The sequence below is a fragment of the Crotalus tigris genome, unplaced genomic scaffold (assembly GCF_016545835.1).
Source record: "Crotalus tigris isolate CLP2741 ecotype Arizona unplaced genomic scaffold, ASM1654583v1 scf7180000018308.1980950, whole genome shotgun sequence".
Lineage (NCBI taxonomy): Eukaryota > Metazoa > Chordata > Lepidosauria > Squamata > Viperidae > Crotalus > Crotalus tigris.
In genome coordinates this window covers 1,041,983-1,054,989 of record NW_024096936.1, presented here as the reverse complement: position 1 = coordinate 1,054,989, position 13,007 = coordinate 1,041,983, and the positions used below count along the sequence as shown (strand labels likewise).

Genomic DNA, 13,007 nt, shown 5'->3' with positions numbered 1-13,007 from the left:
GTTGGCAATTTGATCTCTAGTTCCTCTGCCTCTTCGAAATCCTGCCTGTACTTCTGGTAGTTCTCGATCCACATACTGCTGGAGTCTAGCTTGTAGGATTTTAAGCATAACTTTACTAGCATGTGAAATGAGTGCAATGGTGCGATAGTTTGAACATTCTTTGGCATTGCCTTTCTTTGGAATTGGAATGTAAACTGACCTTTTCCAATCCTGTGGCCACTGTTGAGTTTTCCAAATTTGCTGGCAAATTGAGTGTAGCACTTTTACTGCATCGTCTTTTAAGATTTTGAATAGCTCAGCTGGAATACTGTCACCTCCACTAGCTTTGTTGTTGCTCAGATTTTCTAAGGCCCATTTCACTTCACATTCTAGGATGTCTGGTTCGAGGTCAGTGACCATCTCATTGTGGTTATCTGGGATGTTAAGCTCATTCTTGTATAGTTCTTCTGTGTAGTTTTGCCATCTCTTCTTAATCTCTTTTGCCTCTGTTAGGTCTCTGCCATTTTGGTCCTTTATCATGCCCATCTTCGCATGAAACGTTCCCTTCATATCTCCAATTTTCTTGAAGCGATCTCTGGTCCTTCCTATTCTGTTGTTTTCTTCTATTTCTTTGCACTGTTCATTTAAGAAGGCATTCTTATCTCTTCTAGCTATTCTCTGGAATTCTGCATTCAATTGGGTGTATCTTTCTCTTTCTCCTTTGCCTTTCGCTTCCCTTCTTTCCTCAGCTATTTGCAAAGCTTCCTCAGACAGCCATTTTGCTTTCTTGCATTTCTTTTTCTTTGGGATGGTTTTAGTTGCTACCTCTTGTACAATGTTGCGAACTTCCATCCATAGTTCTTCAGGCACTCTGTCTATCAGATCTAATTCCTTAAATCTATTTGTCACCTCTACTGTATATTCATCAGGAATATGATTTAGTTCATACCTGAGTGGCCTAGTGCTTTTCCCTACTTTTTTCAATTTAAGCCTAAATTTTGCAACGAGAAGCTCATGATCTGAGCCACAGTCAGCTCCTGGTCTTGTTTTTACTGACTGTATAGAGCTTCTCCATCTTTGGCTGCAGAGCACATAGTCAATCTGATTTCTATGTTGACCGTCTGGTGATGTCCATGTGTAGAGCCGTCTCTTGGGTTGTTGGAAAAGAGTGTTTGTTATGACCATCGTATTCTCTTGACAAAATTCTATTAGCCTGTGCCCTGCTTCATTTTGTACTCCAAGGCCAAACTTGCCTGTTATTCCGGTTATCTTTTGGCTTCCTACCTTAGCATTCCAATCCCCCATGATGATAAGGACATCATTTTTTGGTGTTAATTCTATAAGGTGCTGTAGGGCTTCATAGAACCGGTCAATTTCATCCTCTTCAGCACCAGTGGTTGGGGCATAGATTTGGACTATTGTGATATTGAATGGTTTGCCTTGGATTCGAATTGAGATCATTCTGTCATTTTGGGGATTGTATCCCAGTATTGCTTTTCCTATTCTTTTATTGACTATGAAGCTACTCCATTTCTTCTGAGGGATTCTTGCCCACAGTAGTATACCTGATGGTCATCTGAGTTAAATTCACCCATTCCTGTCCATTTTAGTTCGCTGATTCCTAAGATGTCGATGTTCAGTCTTGTCATCTCTTTTTTGACTACGTCTAGCTTGCCTTGATTCATGGATCTTACATTCCAAGATCCTATGGAGAAAAAATCTTTACAGCATCGGACTTTCCTTTCACCACCAGATATATCCACAGCTGAGCGTCCTTTCGGCTTTGGCCCAGTCGTTTCATTATTTCTGTCGCTACTAGTACTAGCCCTCTGCTCTTCCCAGTAGCATATTGGACACCTTCTGACCTGAGGGGCTCATCTTCTAGCGTCATATCTTTTTGCCTTTTAGTACTGTCCATGGGGTTTTCATGGCAAATATACTGGAGTGGTTTGCCATTTCCTTCTCCAGTGGATCACATTTTGTCAGAACTCTTTGCTATAACCTGTCCATCTTAGGTGGCCCTGCACAGCATAGCTTATAGCTTCATTGAGTTACGCAAGCCCCTTCGCCATGACAAGGCAGTAATCCATAAAGGGTTCACATAGAGCTTTTTAAATAATAAAGAATTTTGTTTGAACTTGGAAACTAATTGGTAGCTTGGGCAGTAAGCAGAGAACATACCAGTACTAATTATTAGCCATTAATATCCCAACCATTGCAATGTGTGCCACCTGCAAATTCTGGGTCATTTCAAAGGCAATCTCATATAGAGCATGCTAGAATGCTGTTCAGGACATACATAAATGTTGTCATAGCTTTATAGTCAAGAAATGGGTGCAGCTGGAAGATTAGTCAATGCTGAACATGCATTCTCTGCTCTTGGCTTTCTTCTGATGTTCCTGCAACAGCCATATGTTCCCAAGTTGTGGACCTGTTCCTTCAGACAGAGAGGATCCCATCAACAACAATTATGAATCATCTTGGAGAAAATGGCAACAATCATATTATCTTTTCAACCCTAGTTAAAACTCCAAGCTTCTTCTGAGAGTGTCAGTTGCCTTCTCTCCTGTTATATCTTCCCTCTTCTAATGTACATTAATAAAGGCAACTTGTTTATCTGATTTTTTTTTACCCAATATATTTTACGTTTTCTCATTTTTAGTGTCAGAATTTGGGAAAACTTACTACGGTACAAATAGGACATGATAATTCTGGATTGTATGCCAAGTGGCTAGTGGAATATGTTATGGTCAGAAATGAAGTGACGGGTCACACTTACAAGTAAGGTTCCTTTCAATTTATGCATTGTACAAATAGAGTTTGAATTATTGAATTCTTGAGTAAACTAATTTGTACTACAATAAATATGATTGCCTCATTTGCTTGTTTCTGTAACTGTTCCAAAGAAGGATGTATCAATCATAATAACTTTTTACTAGCTGAATTTGCAAATGTTGCAAGTAGATTTATTTGGAATTTTCTACTTCACATATAATAGATAATCTTTTATCTATTTATAGTAACTTTCTATTAGTTTCATGCTCATACAAAAAATATGCATTGACTTCTGCATAAATTGGAATCTAATGGAAGAATGGAGCCTATACACATTCTGATTTTTTAAATCAGTATTTGACAGCCTAAATTGTGCTACTGTACACCCCATCTGTAGTCCATTCCAAATACTTGTATGTTTAAATCCACAATCTTCATCTTTTTTTTTATTTCCAGAAGGTAGGCTGTGTGTTCCTGTGAGACAGAAACAGTTACATCAGAGGTGGGCAACCCAATGGTTCCCAGCAGTTTATTTGAAACCCCCGTTATTCTAAAACTGCATTGCCAAAATATAGCAACAGAATAGTCAAATTATAGTAGATCAGTTAAAGTTTATTGCTGAGTATGTGGTCTAAGTTAAAGATTCCTCTGGAAATTCTCCATCTTCTGCTTCTTACCTCCCCCACAAAAGAGCTGGAAAAAAAAATCAGATATGCCTCTTCCAGAGGAAACATTGCATCATCAAATAGCCTTTAGTGATCTTTCAAAAACTCAAGATGGTCAGTTGTAGCTCTCAATATCCCAAGAATGGTCTATTCCAGGGGTCTGCAACTTTGACAACTTTAAGACTTGTGGACTTCAGCTCCCAGAATTCAGGGAGCTGAAGTCTACAAGTCTTAAAGTTGTCAAAGTTGCAGACCCCTGGTCTATTCTCAAGTACATGAACACTATTTTGCTGGCTCAATTATACAGTAACTGGAAATATTTACAATGAAGTATACTCACAGAGCAAAATCAAGTCTGTTGTGTGCTGTCTTTTTAAAAGTATAATATGAACACAATGACCCTACAGTACTTTCTTTTCTTTGTTTTTTTCCTCAGGTTTCCATGTGGAAGATGGCTTGGAAAAGGTGTAGATGATGGCAGCTTAGAAAGGATCTTAGTGGGTGAATTGCTGACATCTCATACTGAAGTAGATGAAAGACAGTGCAGAACGCCTCCATTACAGCAATCCCCCAGCATGATCAGACGATTTGTCACCATATCACCTAACAACAAGCCAAGTAAGCTGGATGGATTGTAGTTATGAATGAGCTACCTGAAAAATGGAATAGTATACTCAGGGAAACTCAGTATTATAACACTTAGTTGTATGACCCACTGGTCTGTTCTCAAAACTGCTAATATGTTCTCTGTAATTATCAGTTGTAAATAATTCCAAAATTCATACTATTAAAACTAAATCACACAATATAATTGGTTATTATCTCAAATATACATGAGAGTTCATAAATATTGTTGCAATTGAACTATATATTGGTTCATCTACTGACTGAGGAAAGAAAGACAATGTTTATTGATTAAATCTGTAATATAAAGCTAAAAACAGTAATGGTTACAAGCTGGATATTTTATAAACCTGTTAGAGATTTTCTTGTTTAATGTATGAAGATTGCACTCAGCCTGTTGAGTGTAGCTATTAACATCATTTGCCAAGTACCAATTTTCCTATAACTTTATAGCTTTATAACTATAATGGAATTGTAAATGATATTTGGGAAAGAGGGGAAGAGATGCTGCTTAGGATCAAACAAACAAGAGGCAGGAGCTCCCAGTGGCTTAATGGTCAGAGAAAGACATTTAAGAAGGATCCATCCTAATGGATGAAGCACTTAAAATGAAATCGGGAAGTTTATGCCTTCAGATTTGCAAGATTCTATTAATGTAGCTCTACAATAAAGTAGAATTGATTCATCTAGTCTTGTTTCCTGTCTGGTTTACCTGGGAGGGCTGATATCAATCTTGCAAATCTCCTATTCTCTTCCAAAGAGAGGGATTTTGAGAATGGCTTCCCATCCTCAAAGAATACCATCTGGCAGCCACATTGTTACAACACCAATATCAAGGAGATGCATCCAGTCCTGTCTGGTTTACTTGGGAAGGCTGATAGTAACATATATGGGCAACTTGATGCTTTAACTTTGTATGCACACAAACAAGTATATACAGGTAGTCCTTGTTAATGACAGTCCTGTTTAGCAACCATTTGAACTTACAACAGTACTGAAAAATTATGTTTCTAATTTACTAGAGACAACTGCAGAATGCACAAATATATTGTTATTGATCACAAACTGAATCAGAATCTACAATGTGATTTGACTGCAGAAAAAGGGAAAAAAAAGACAACTGTAGTTTTAGGCCCCATTGATAGAAGTGTAATTTCTACATCATGAGAAGTCATTCCATTCTGCTGGTCTGCATTGGTCAGCCACCATACAGTGTACCAAGTCCTTTACTAGAAGCTAAATTCTACAGAAGTGATTAAAAAAACTGAGAATGTTTAAACCAGTGGTTTTCAACCTGTGGGTCGGGACCCCATTTGGAGTCGAACGACCATTTCACGGGGGTCGCCAAACAACGCAGTCCGCCATTTTTCTCCCCTTTTCCTTAGCTATGCTACTCCCTTTTATTCTATTGGCTTTTGAAAGCCAATAGAATAGACTCTCTTGAATAGAGTCTAATTCTATTGGCTTTCAAAAGCCAATAGGAATTGTCCAGGCTGTCTCTGCCCTGTTGAGACTGCCAAAAGTCCCATTCTGCAAACGGTGCTACACCAGTTGAGTAGTCCTCGACTTACGACCGGTTGGGGGTCGCGGCATTAAAAAGGTTGAGAACCACTGGTTTAAACATAAGAAGACTGAGAGGATAGAATAGTATTCTTCACCTATTTAAAAGATACAAAAAGACCATCATCTCTTCTATATTACTGCACAGCATAAGGCATAAGTAATAGAAAAAAGTTTGTATTTAATGTTGGGGGTGGTGGTGGAAACAAACTTCCTAACAGGAAAAAAAGATTTATAGGAGAACCAATTATCCAGCGAGCTGGACAGCTTCCTATCAGTGGATGTGTTCAAGCAGCTTGTCAGTCATTTGTTGGAAATATATCACTTCCTGCAGTGAACAGGATTTATTCTTGAGATTAAGGTGCCCTCTTTGGACCTATGATTCAAAGCTACAAAGTTAATTTTCTAACCTTATTATCTAGATAGCTCAATATATTTTATAACATCATTTTATGCTGTTTATTTTTATTATAGAATTATTATTTGTGGTATGCGACACTGTAACTCTTGAAAAAGGTGCTATAAAAGAGAATATGTTCTCCATTCTTATTTTTAAAAGGACTTGACTTGTCTGTGTATAAACTAGACATCAGATTAGATTTTATATATATATATATATATATTCTGTTTTGCACAGAGTTAAATACAGGTCAGATACAAGAATCTATTGGTGAAGCAGTAAATGGAATTGTCAAACATTTCCACAAGCCAGAGAAAGAGGTAAGTTTACTATACATAGCAATAATGGGGATTGATCATTTCTTCCTTGATTGATATCTGCCTAGAATTGACTAATATAATTGCTAATTAATGTAAAGGTATGGATTATCAAATACATAATATTATATATAATTTCATACTGTGGCAGTTTTTATTAGGACTTTCAAGCGTGTTTGGAAGCTGTAATTAGGTTCATTTGATCAGTATTAGCAAAGGGGAAATATAAATTTACATCTAATTTATCTTTTACTGTAATTCCTTTGATTGTTATGAGGCCAGTCAGAGTCACTGGGAGTCAGGCAGCATACAAATTTAATGAATTGTTATTATCTGAAAAAAAGGGGCAGGTAAACTACACTGTTGGAATGAGAGGTAGTTTTGGAATTTGATTTGTGTGAATTTGGATCACCAATACTTTCCCTAATTTTCGTACACTGAGTACATTTTCATCTGAGGTTTTTTGCTCTTTTCCCTATTTTGTAGCAGTAGACATATCCTGTGGTACTTCAGCCTTTGCAGGCCTAGTCTTCCAGGCCACACAGGAAACATGACCAAATGAACTAATTCTACTTTATTGTAAGGCTACATTAACAGACTCTGGCAAGTCTAAAGTACAAATTCCTGCCATCTTTTTTATAGTCTGAGAAGCTAGGGAGGATTTTGAGCTTTTTGCTCGACCCTCTATCCAGTTGCAGACTATACCTGTGGTGGCGAACCTATGGCACGTGTGTCACAGGTGGCACGCAGAGCCCTCTCTGTGGGCATGTAGGCCGTCGCCCCAGTCCTAGGCCTTCAGCTGGGTTTTATAAAACCTTTTCGCTTTAGGCCTCCGCTGCCGTGTGCAAAAAAACAAAAGATTCAATCAATCAATCAATTTCAACTTCTCACAGGAAAAAAAAAGATCTCGCAAAGTTGGAATTGATTGATTGAACATTTTAGTCCCATCCAGTCTGCTGTTACCACCGCAGCCTCGCCCACCCAATGGGCCATGCCCACCCAATGGGCCACGCCCACCTGGCACCCAACGATACATAAGTGGGTTTTGGGTTGCAGTTTGAGCACTCGGTCTCTAAAAGGTTCACCATCACTGGACTATACTATCTCATATCTGACCATTCTTTAGGCAACGTTTCTTCTCTTATCTCCAAGGTGTTTCCAACATACTGTTGCAGGTACCCAGTAGCATAGACATCCATAGCAAACAGAAGTTGTCCACCATTCTCCCTGCAGTTTCAAGTGCCTGCTAGTGTTCTGCCTATATTGTCCTTTCTTTGCATTGTATGGCACAAGTTGATTGTTTTCTTGCTGATGCAATCTGGGGATCTCCACTGATTTCAGTAAAAGGGCTGTTGCTATATATAAGTTATAGATTATCTATCTCTGTTCTAGTGTGTTACTCATTCTGTAGTTCTCATTCGGCTACCTTATAAATAAATGTAATCTGTATTAAAAATTTCCAATTTCTGTTGTAGCCTTACTCCTGAACCTTTTTAATATAATAGGTGGAATCAATATGAAATATACGTATCATGGCAAATATGTATAGTGTTAATTATCACAGGCTGTAGTAGTTTATAGTTAGACAGATATATAAACAACTTAAAAATAAAGCATTTGTTTGTTTGATTTTCCATTGGCAGAGAGGAAGTTTAACACTTTTGCTTTGTGGAGAAGGTGGACTTGTTTCAGCTCTAGAGCAAGTGTTTCAGCATGGATTTAAATCTCCTAGGCTCTTCAAAAATGTTTTTATTTGGGATTTTCTAGGTAAGTACGGAACACCCGCTTGGAGATATAATCCTATGATGTCTACTTTATTTTCTTAAATGAGCCTTATGGATAATCTGAATTATTGGTTATTGCAATAAACACTATTTAGTACTAGAAATAATTAGTAACACCCATTCTTAATATAAGAAAATGAAATGAAGCAATTATTCTGGATAATATTTGAAGAGAGACAAGGCAATACGTAAGAAAGTAGTCAAATAATATTTGGTACTAGGAGCACTAAGCAAAATATGAGATATATTTTATCAATTGTCTGAATGTCAAATTTTAAATTTGAAAGTGTAGTGATATTTGCTTTTTTATCTATTATATACATTCTCTACTAATACTCATTATAAGAAAGTTGAAAACAATGGTATATTACAGGTAATTCTCAGCTTGAAACAGTTCATTTAGTGATCGTTGAAGTTACAACAGCACTGAAAAAAGTGACTTATGACCGTTTTTCACATGACTGTTGCAGCATCCCCATGGTCCATGATCCAAATTCAGACATTTGGCAACTGACTCATATTTATGACAGTTGCAGTGTCCTGGGGTCATGTGATCCTCTTTTGCCACCTTCTGGCAAGTAAAGTCAGTGGGGAAACCAGATTCACTTAACAACTGCAGTGATTCACTTAACAACTGTAGCAAGAAAGGTCATAAAATGGGGCAAAATTCAGCAATGTCTTTTAGCAACAAAAACTTTGGGCTCAGTTGTGGTTGTAAGTCGAGGACCATCTGTACTCCATAGATATTAGGTGATTAGAGTAAAATTGGTACAGTATGTTTGTATTGAAAAACACAAAAATAATTCAGTTACAATCTGATATGATTAGATGACTATTTTTTGTTCTATGTCTACCTTCAGAGAAAGCACAAGGATTTTATGAAGCTCTTGATCAGAATGAACTGGTCCCAGAAGAAAACTGGCAGAAAAGAGCTAGGAGTTTTTGTCGCTTTGTAACAGCCATCAACAGCACTCCTAGAAACATTGGGAAAGATGGCAAATTTCAGATGTTAGTTTGCCTTGGAGCTAGGTATGACTCTACGGCTATTGCTTTGTCTATACTGTAATGTTTTTCTAATTATTTTATTTCCTTATTCTATTGGTCAGGTTGGTGCTGTTTAAGGAAGTATTAGCTTTTAGAAATTTAAAATAGAAGATGATTATCCGTAACAATTTATTTTGTGAGGGATTTTTTTTAAAATGTTGTTTAATGTGCTGGAAAAAGAAATCTTAGTCTTTTTGTTTTTGAATATTCAGCAGGAGCTCTAATCTTCGTACCTTACGCTATAATAAAGGTATTGTGTGTATGTGTGTGTATATATGTATGTGTGTGTGTATATATATGTATGTATGTATGTATGTATGTATGTATGTATGTATGTATGTATGTAGGTCTTTGGTTATTTGGGTTTTCTCCCGCGTAAAATTGGAAGTGTCTTGGTGACGTTTCAACGAAGTCCCATTCGTTATCTTCAGGCTGGTGTTTTCGGCTTCGTGCTTCTAGGAGCAATGTGTGATCATAGCTGTTTCTTCCTTTTAACTGCCAGTAGGGGTATGAACTGATTGGGTGGGAGCTTGGCTGTGTTCTGATTGGGTGGAGGTGTGTTTTGATTGGTTAGGGGCTTGGCTGTGCTCTGATTGGATGGGGGAGTGTTCTGTTTGGGTGGGGGCTTTGTTGTGCTCGGGTTAGTCTGAGAAGCACGAAGCCGAAAACACCAGCCTGAAGATGATGAATGGGACTTCGTTGAAACGTCGCCAAGACACTTCCAATTTTACGTGGGAGAAAACCCGAATAACCAAAGACCTACATGCAAAGATCCGTGAAAACCTCAGAAAATATATTTGTGTGTGTGTGTGTGTGTGTGTGTGTGTGTGTGTGTGTATGTGTGTATATATATATATATATATATATATATATATATATATATATATATATGCATGCATGATCTTTGAAAAAAAATATTTGAGTAACCTTTTGGGTCTTCTGGAAAGAATTATTGTGCTAGGATTTTTTTTAAAAAAATTGTTTCTTCTTGCTCATTCCAGCCCCATATCTCAAAATTCTTAATGTTCAGAGGAGGACATTTTTTCAGTCACGCTCCACATTTTACTTCTAATTTTTTGTTTGTGGGGACAAGAATTACACAAACTGAAGCAATAATTCTATTCAAATATTATATACATTTTTTAAAAAGAATTGTTTCTACTTAAAAAAATTAAGCTTAATACTTGTTAAATCAACCAAATATTTTCGATGTGGAGACCTTCAAGTTAGCTTGTTCATACCAAAACTAGGTAGTAGATGTACGATTGCTAAATTTGAGTTGAGAAGGAGTAATAACATAAGAAAATTTAGTATTTTTCTTACAGAAGAAGATAATATTTAATGCTTATTTTAGACATCTAAAACTTTCCCTTACAGAGATCATCTCTTACACCATTGGATTGCTCTGTTGGCAGACTGCCCCATCACTGCTCAGATGTATGAGGATACAGCATTGATAAAAGATCATACGCTTGTAAATTCTTTGATCCGTGTATTGCAAACATTACAGGAGTTCAATATCACACTGGAAGCATCTCTTGTCAAAGGAATTGACATCTGATTTTGCCTCATGCAACAAGCACTGTTTAAAAAAGCAACAAGGAACAAATTATTGTTAGTGTGCAAAGATTCTATCTGCTAATACATCGCATCCAAAATATTCATGTGACTCAATGCAACTCTTCTGGAATGAAGATCCAAATGGTGTGCAAAAATATAACAAAAACTGTACATCTGGTGGGTAAAAGGAAAAGGATACTTATAAATTACTTTTAGAGTTTATTTACTGATTTGCTTTTACACGCTTTCATGTGAAAGAGTTAGATGAGTATTGTGCAGCTTATTTTAAAGCTGTAATATTTCTTTGCCATAGATAATGGTGCAGTGAGAAGCTCTTAGCATTCTCTCAACTTGCCTTCAGACTGTATCCTGAAAAAATGTAATTAACACATTCCAATTTCTGCTAAGAGTCACTAAGCAATTAAAAACTAATATTTTATTACGTAAGTTACACTATTATCTTTAGCATTTCCATGTTGAGTCACTGCTGTGCTGCAAGAAACTTAGAAATGTAAATGTTTTTAATAGGCTCAAAGCACTGAATTTATTAGCAATTTTTCTTTTTTTATCAGTATTATTTTTAGCAGATTTTTCAGGAGTAAAACATGCAGATAGATGTTCAGAAATCAGTAGTATTTTTTCATACATGAAATTGCACAGAGAAAATTATAAGTGTGTTTTAACTGGCATTTATTTATTTAACTTTTTCATCATGATCTGGTCTTTGCCTTTAAAAAAAAAGAATGCTATATACTTGAGTACAACCCCCTTAGACAGAAGCTCCAGAAAAATATGTCTCAGCATGGACATGCCTTTCAAGTTCAATCAGTTTATATATAATGGTATTTCAGAACATAAAATACAAATGTGATTTTAAGATCGCATATCCCCTATGTAATGGCTAACAGTGTAATAATATGACACTTGCTGGAATAGCATATGAATATGCAGTCATATAGAGCAAAATTTCACACTTGTGTGACATCTTACGTTACTGGCACAATTTTATTATAGCATTATAAGCACATCTTCTGGTCAAACATTTGGGATGAGTATGAGTGAGGTCAGTATTACTGTGACTTACTTATGCTGTTACTCAATCTATTAAGATGTAAAGATTTTCAGATCTTGGTTAACCCTACATCATAGGCAGAAGATAACCAATGTGTTCTTTTCAAATGCCGAATATCATGTTTTAATTATTTTGCTTTGTTAAATGCAGGATTTCTTGGATACATGTGAACATTGTGTAAAAATATTAGCCTATTCTAATAAAGTTCAGATGTGGATTCTTATAAATAGTAAAATTCCAATCAAGGAAAAAAAAATCTAGTGAATGCCTAGAAACAACTGTTACTATTACCTGAGAATTTTCAAATCCTTAGAGGATGCATACCTAATAGAAATAATACTGAGATACATAGGACAAGGGTTGAAATCTCTATACTGTTGTAAAAGGCCTTTTCTGTATGAACACTAGGCTTTAACATAGGGAGCTGTGAAAAAGGAGTCTTCAGTTGTCAGTTTACTCAAGTAGCATTACTCTTAATTCCTACATTTTGTGGTCATTTTTTCCAGTAACTTAAAGTACAGCACATGTATTAAATTTTACTATTTTTACTTACCTTGTGTTTTTCATTATTATCTTGAAAAGTGTTCATTGTTGCCTTCTTTCACTTCATTTTTAATCTATTTACTCTTATCCTAAGAGGAATATACTTGACTCTCAAAGGAGCACATTTAGCCTTATTTTATTGGTTGTTGTGTACTCATACTGATCTTGGTTGCATTGCTATACTGAAATCTCTCTGTGTGTTCACCTAAACATACTCTTTTCTGCAAAATTTTTATCAGGAAAAGTGTTAGCTGACTGCACACAAAAATTGTGAAGATAAAAAACACCTGTTACATATTATTTTAGGCACTTTCTTTTGAAATGCCATGTTCCTTAAACTGTTGTAATAAGATGTCTTCTGATAGATACCAACTTAATAGAAGATTTGCACAATAGTAGCTAATGCAGGGTGTGACTAAAGAGTTGTATGAATGTATATCACACATGGTTTAATCACAATTATCACCAGCATCTATACAGAGAAAATAATGGGAAGTTGAGTTATTTTTGTTTGCATTATTCAAACATGCAAAAATCACTCTCTTACAGTTGAAGAATTCTTGGTGCTGCCCTATCATATTTCAAGCATACAGTATTTAAAGTTATTAAATTTTTCCCCGCTACATACAAGAAATTTGATTTTAAGTGGTTCCTGGGCCCAATATGCAGTGGGTCAAAATTGCT

General features: G+C 36.2%; 1 protein-coding gene across 5 annotated transcripts in view; it reads left to right on the top strand.

The window, feature by feature from the left end:
* DENND5A (DENN domain containing 5A) overlaps positions 1 to 12,332 on the top strand; it is a 70,754-nt gene extending 58,422 nt beyond the window's left edge. For 4 of the 5 annotated variants that reach the window (XM_039350238.1, XM_039350237.1, XM_039350240.1 and 1 more), the window contains 6 exons: positions 2,642 to 2,760; positions 3,856 to 4,037; positions 6,241 to 6,323; positions 7,964 to 8,087; positions 8,965 to 9,133; positions 10,526 to 12,332. In XM_039350238.1, coding sequence (XP_039206172.1) covers positions 2,642 to 2,760; positions 3,856 to 4,037; positions 6,241 to 6,323; positions 7,964 to 8,087; positions 8,965 to 9,133; positions 10,526 to 10,709 — 861 coding nt within the window. In that variant the 3' untranslated portion in view covers positions 10,710 to 12,332. The remainder of the gene's footprint in view (positions 1 to 2,641; positions 2,761 to 3,855; positions 4,038 to 6,240; positions 6,324 to 7,963; positions 8,088 to 8,964; positions 9,134 to 10,525) is intronic. The other variant, XM_039350241.1, reaches the window with a different exon arrangement.
* Positions 12,333 to 13,007: the final 675 nt, after the last annotated feature.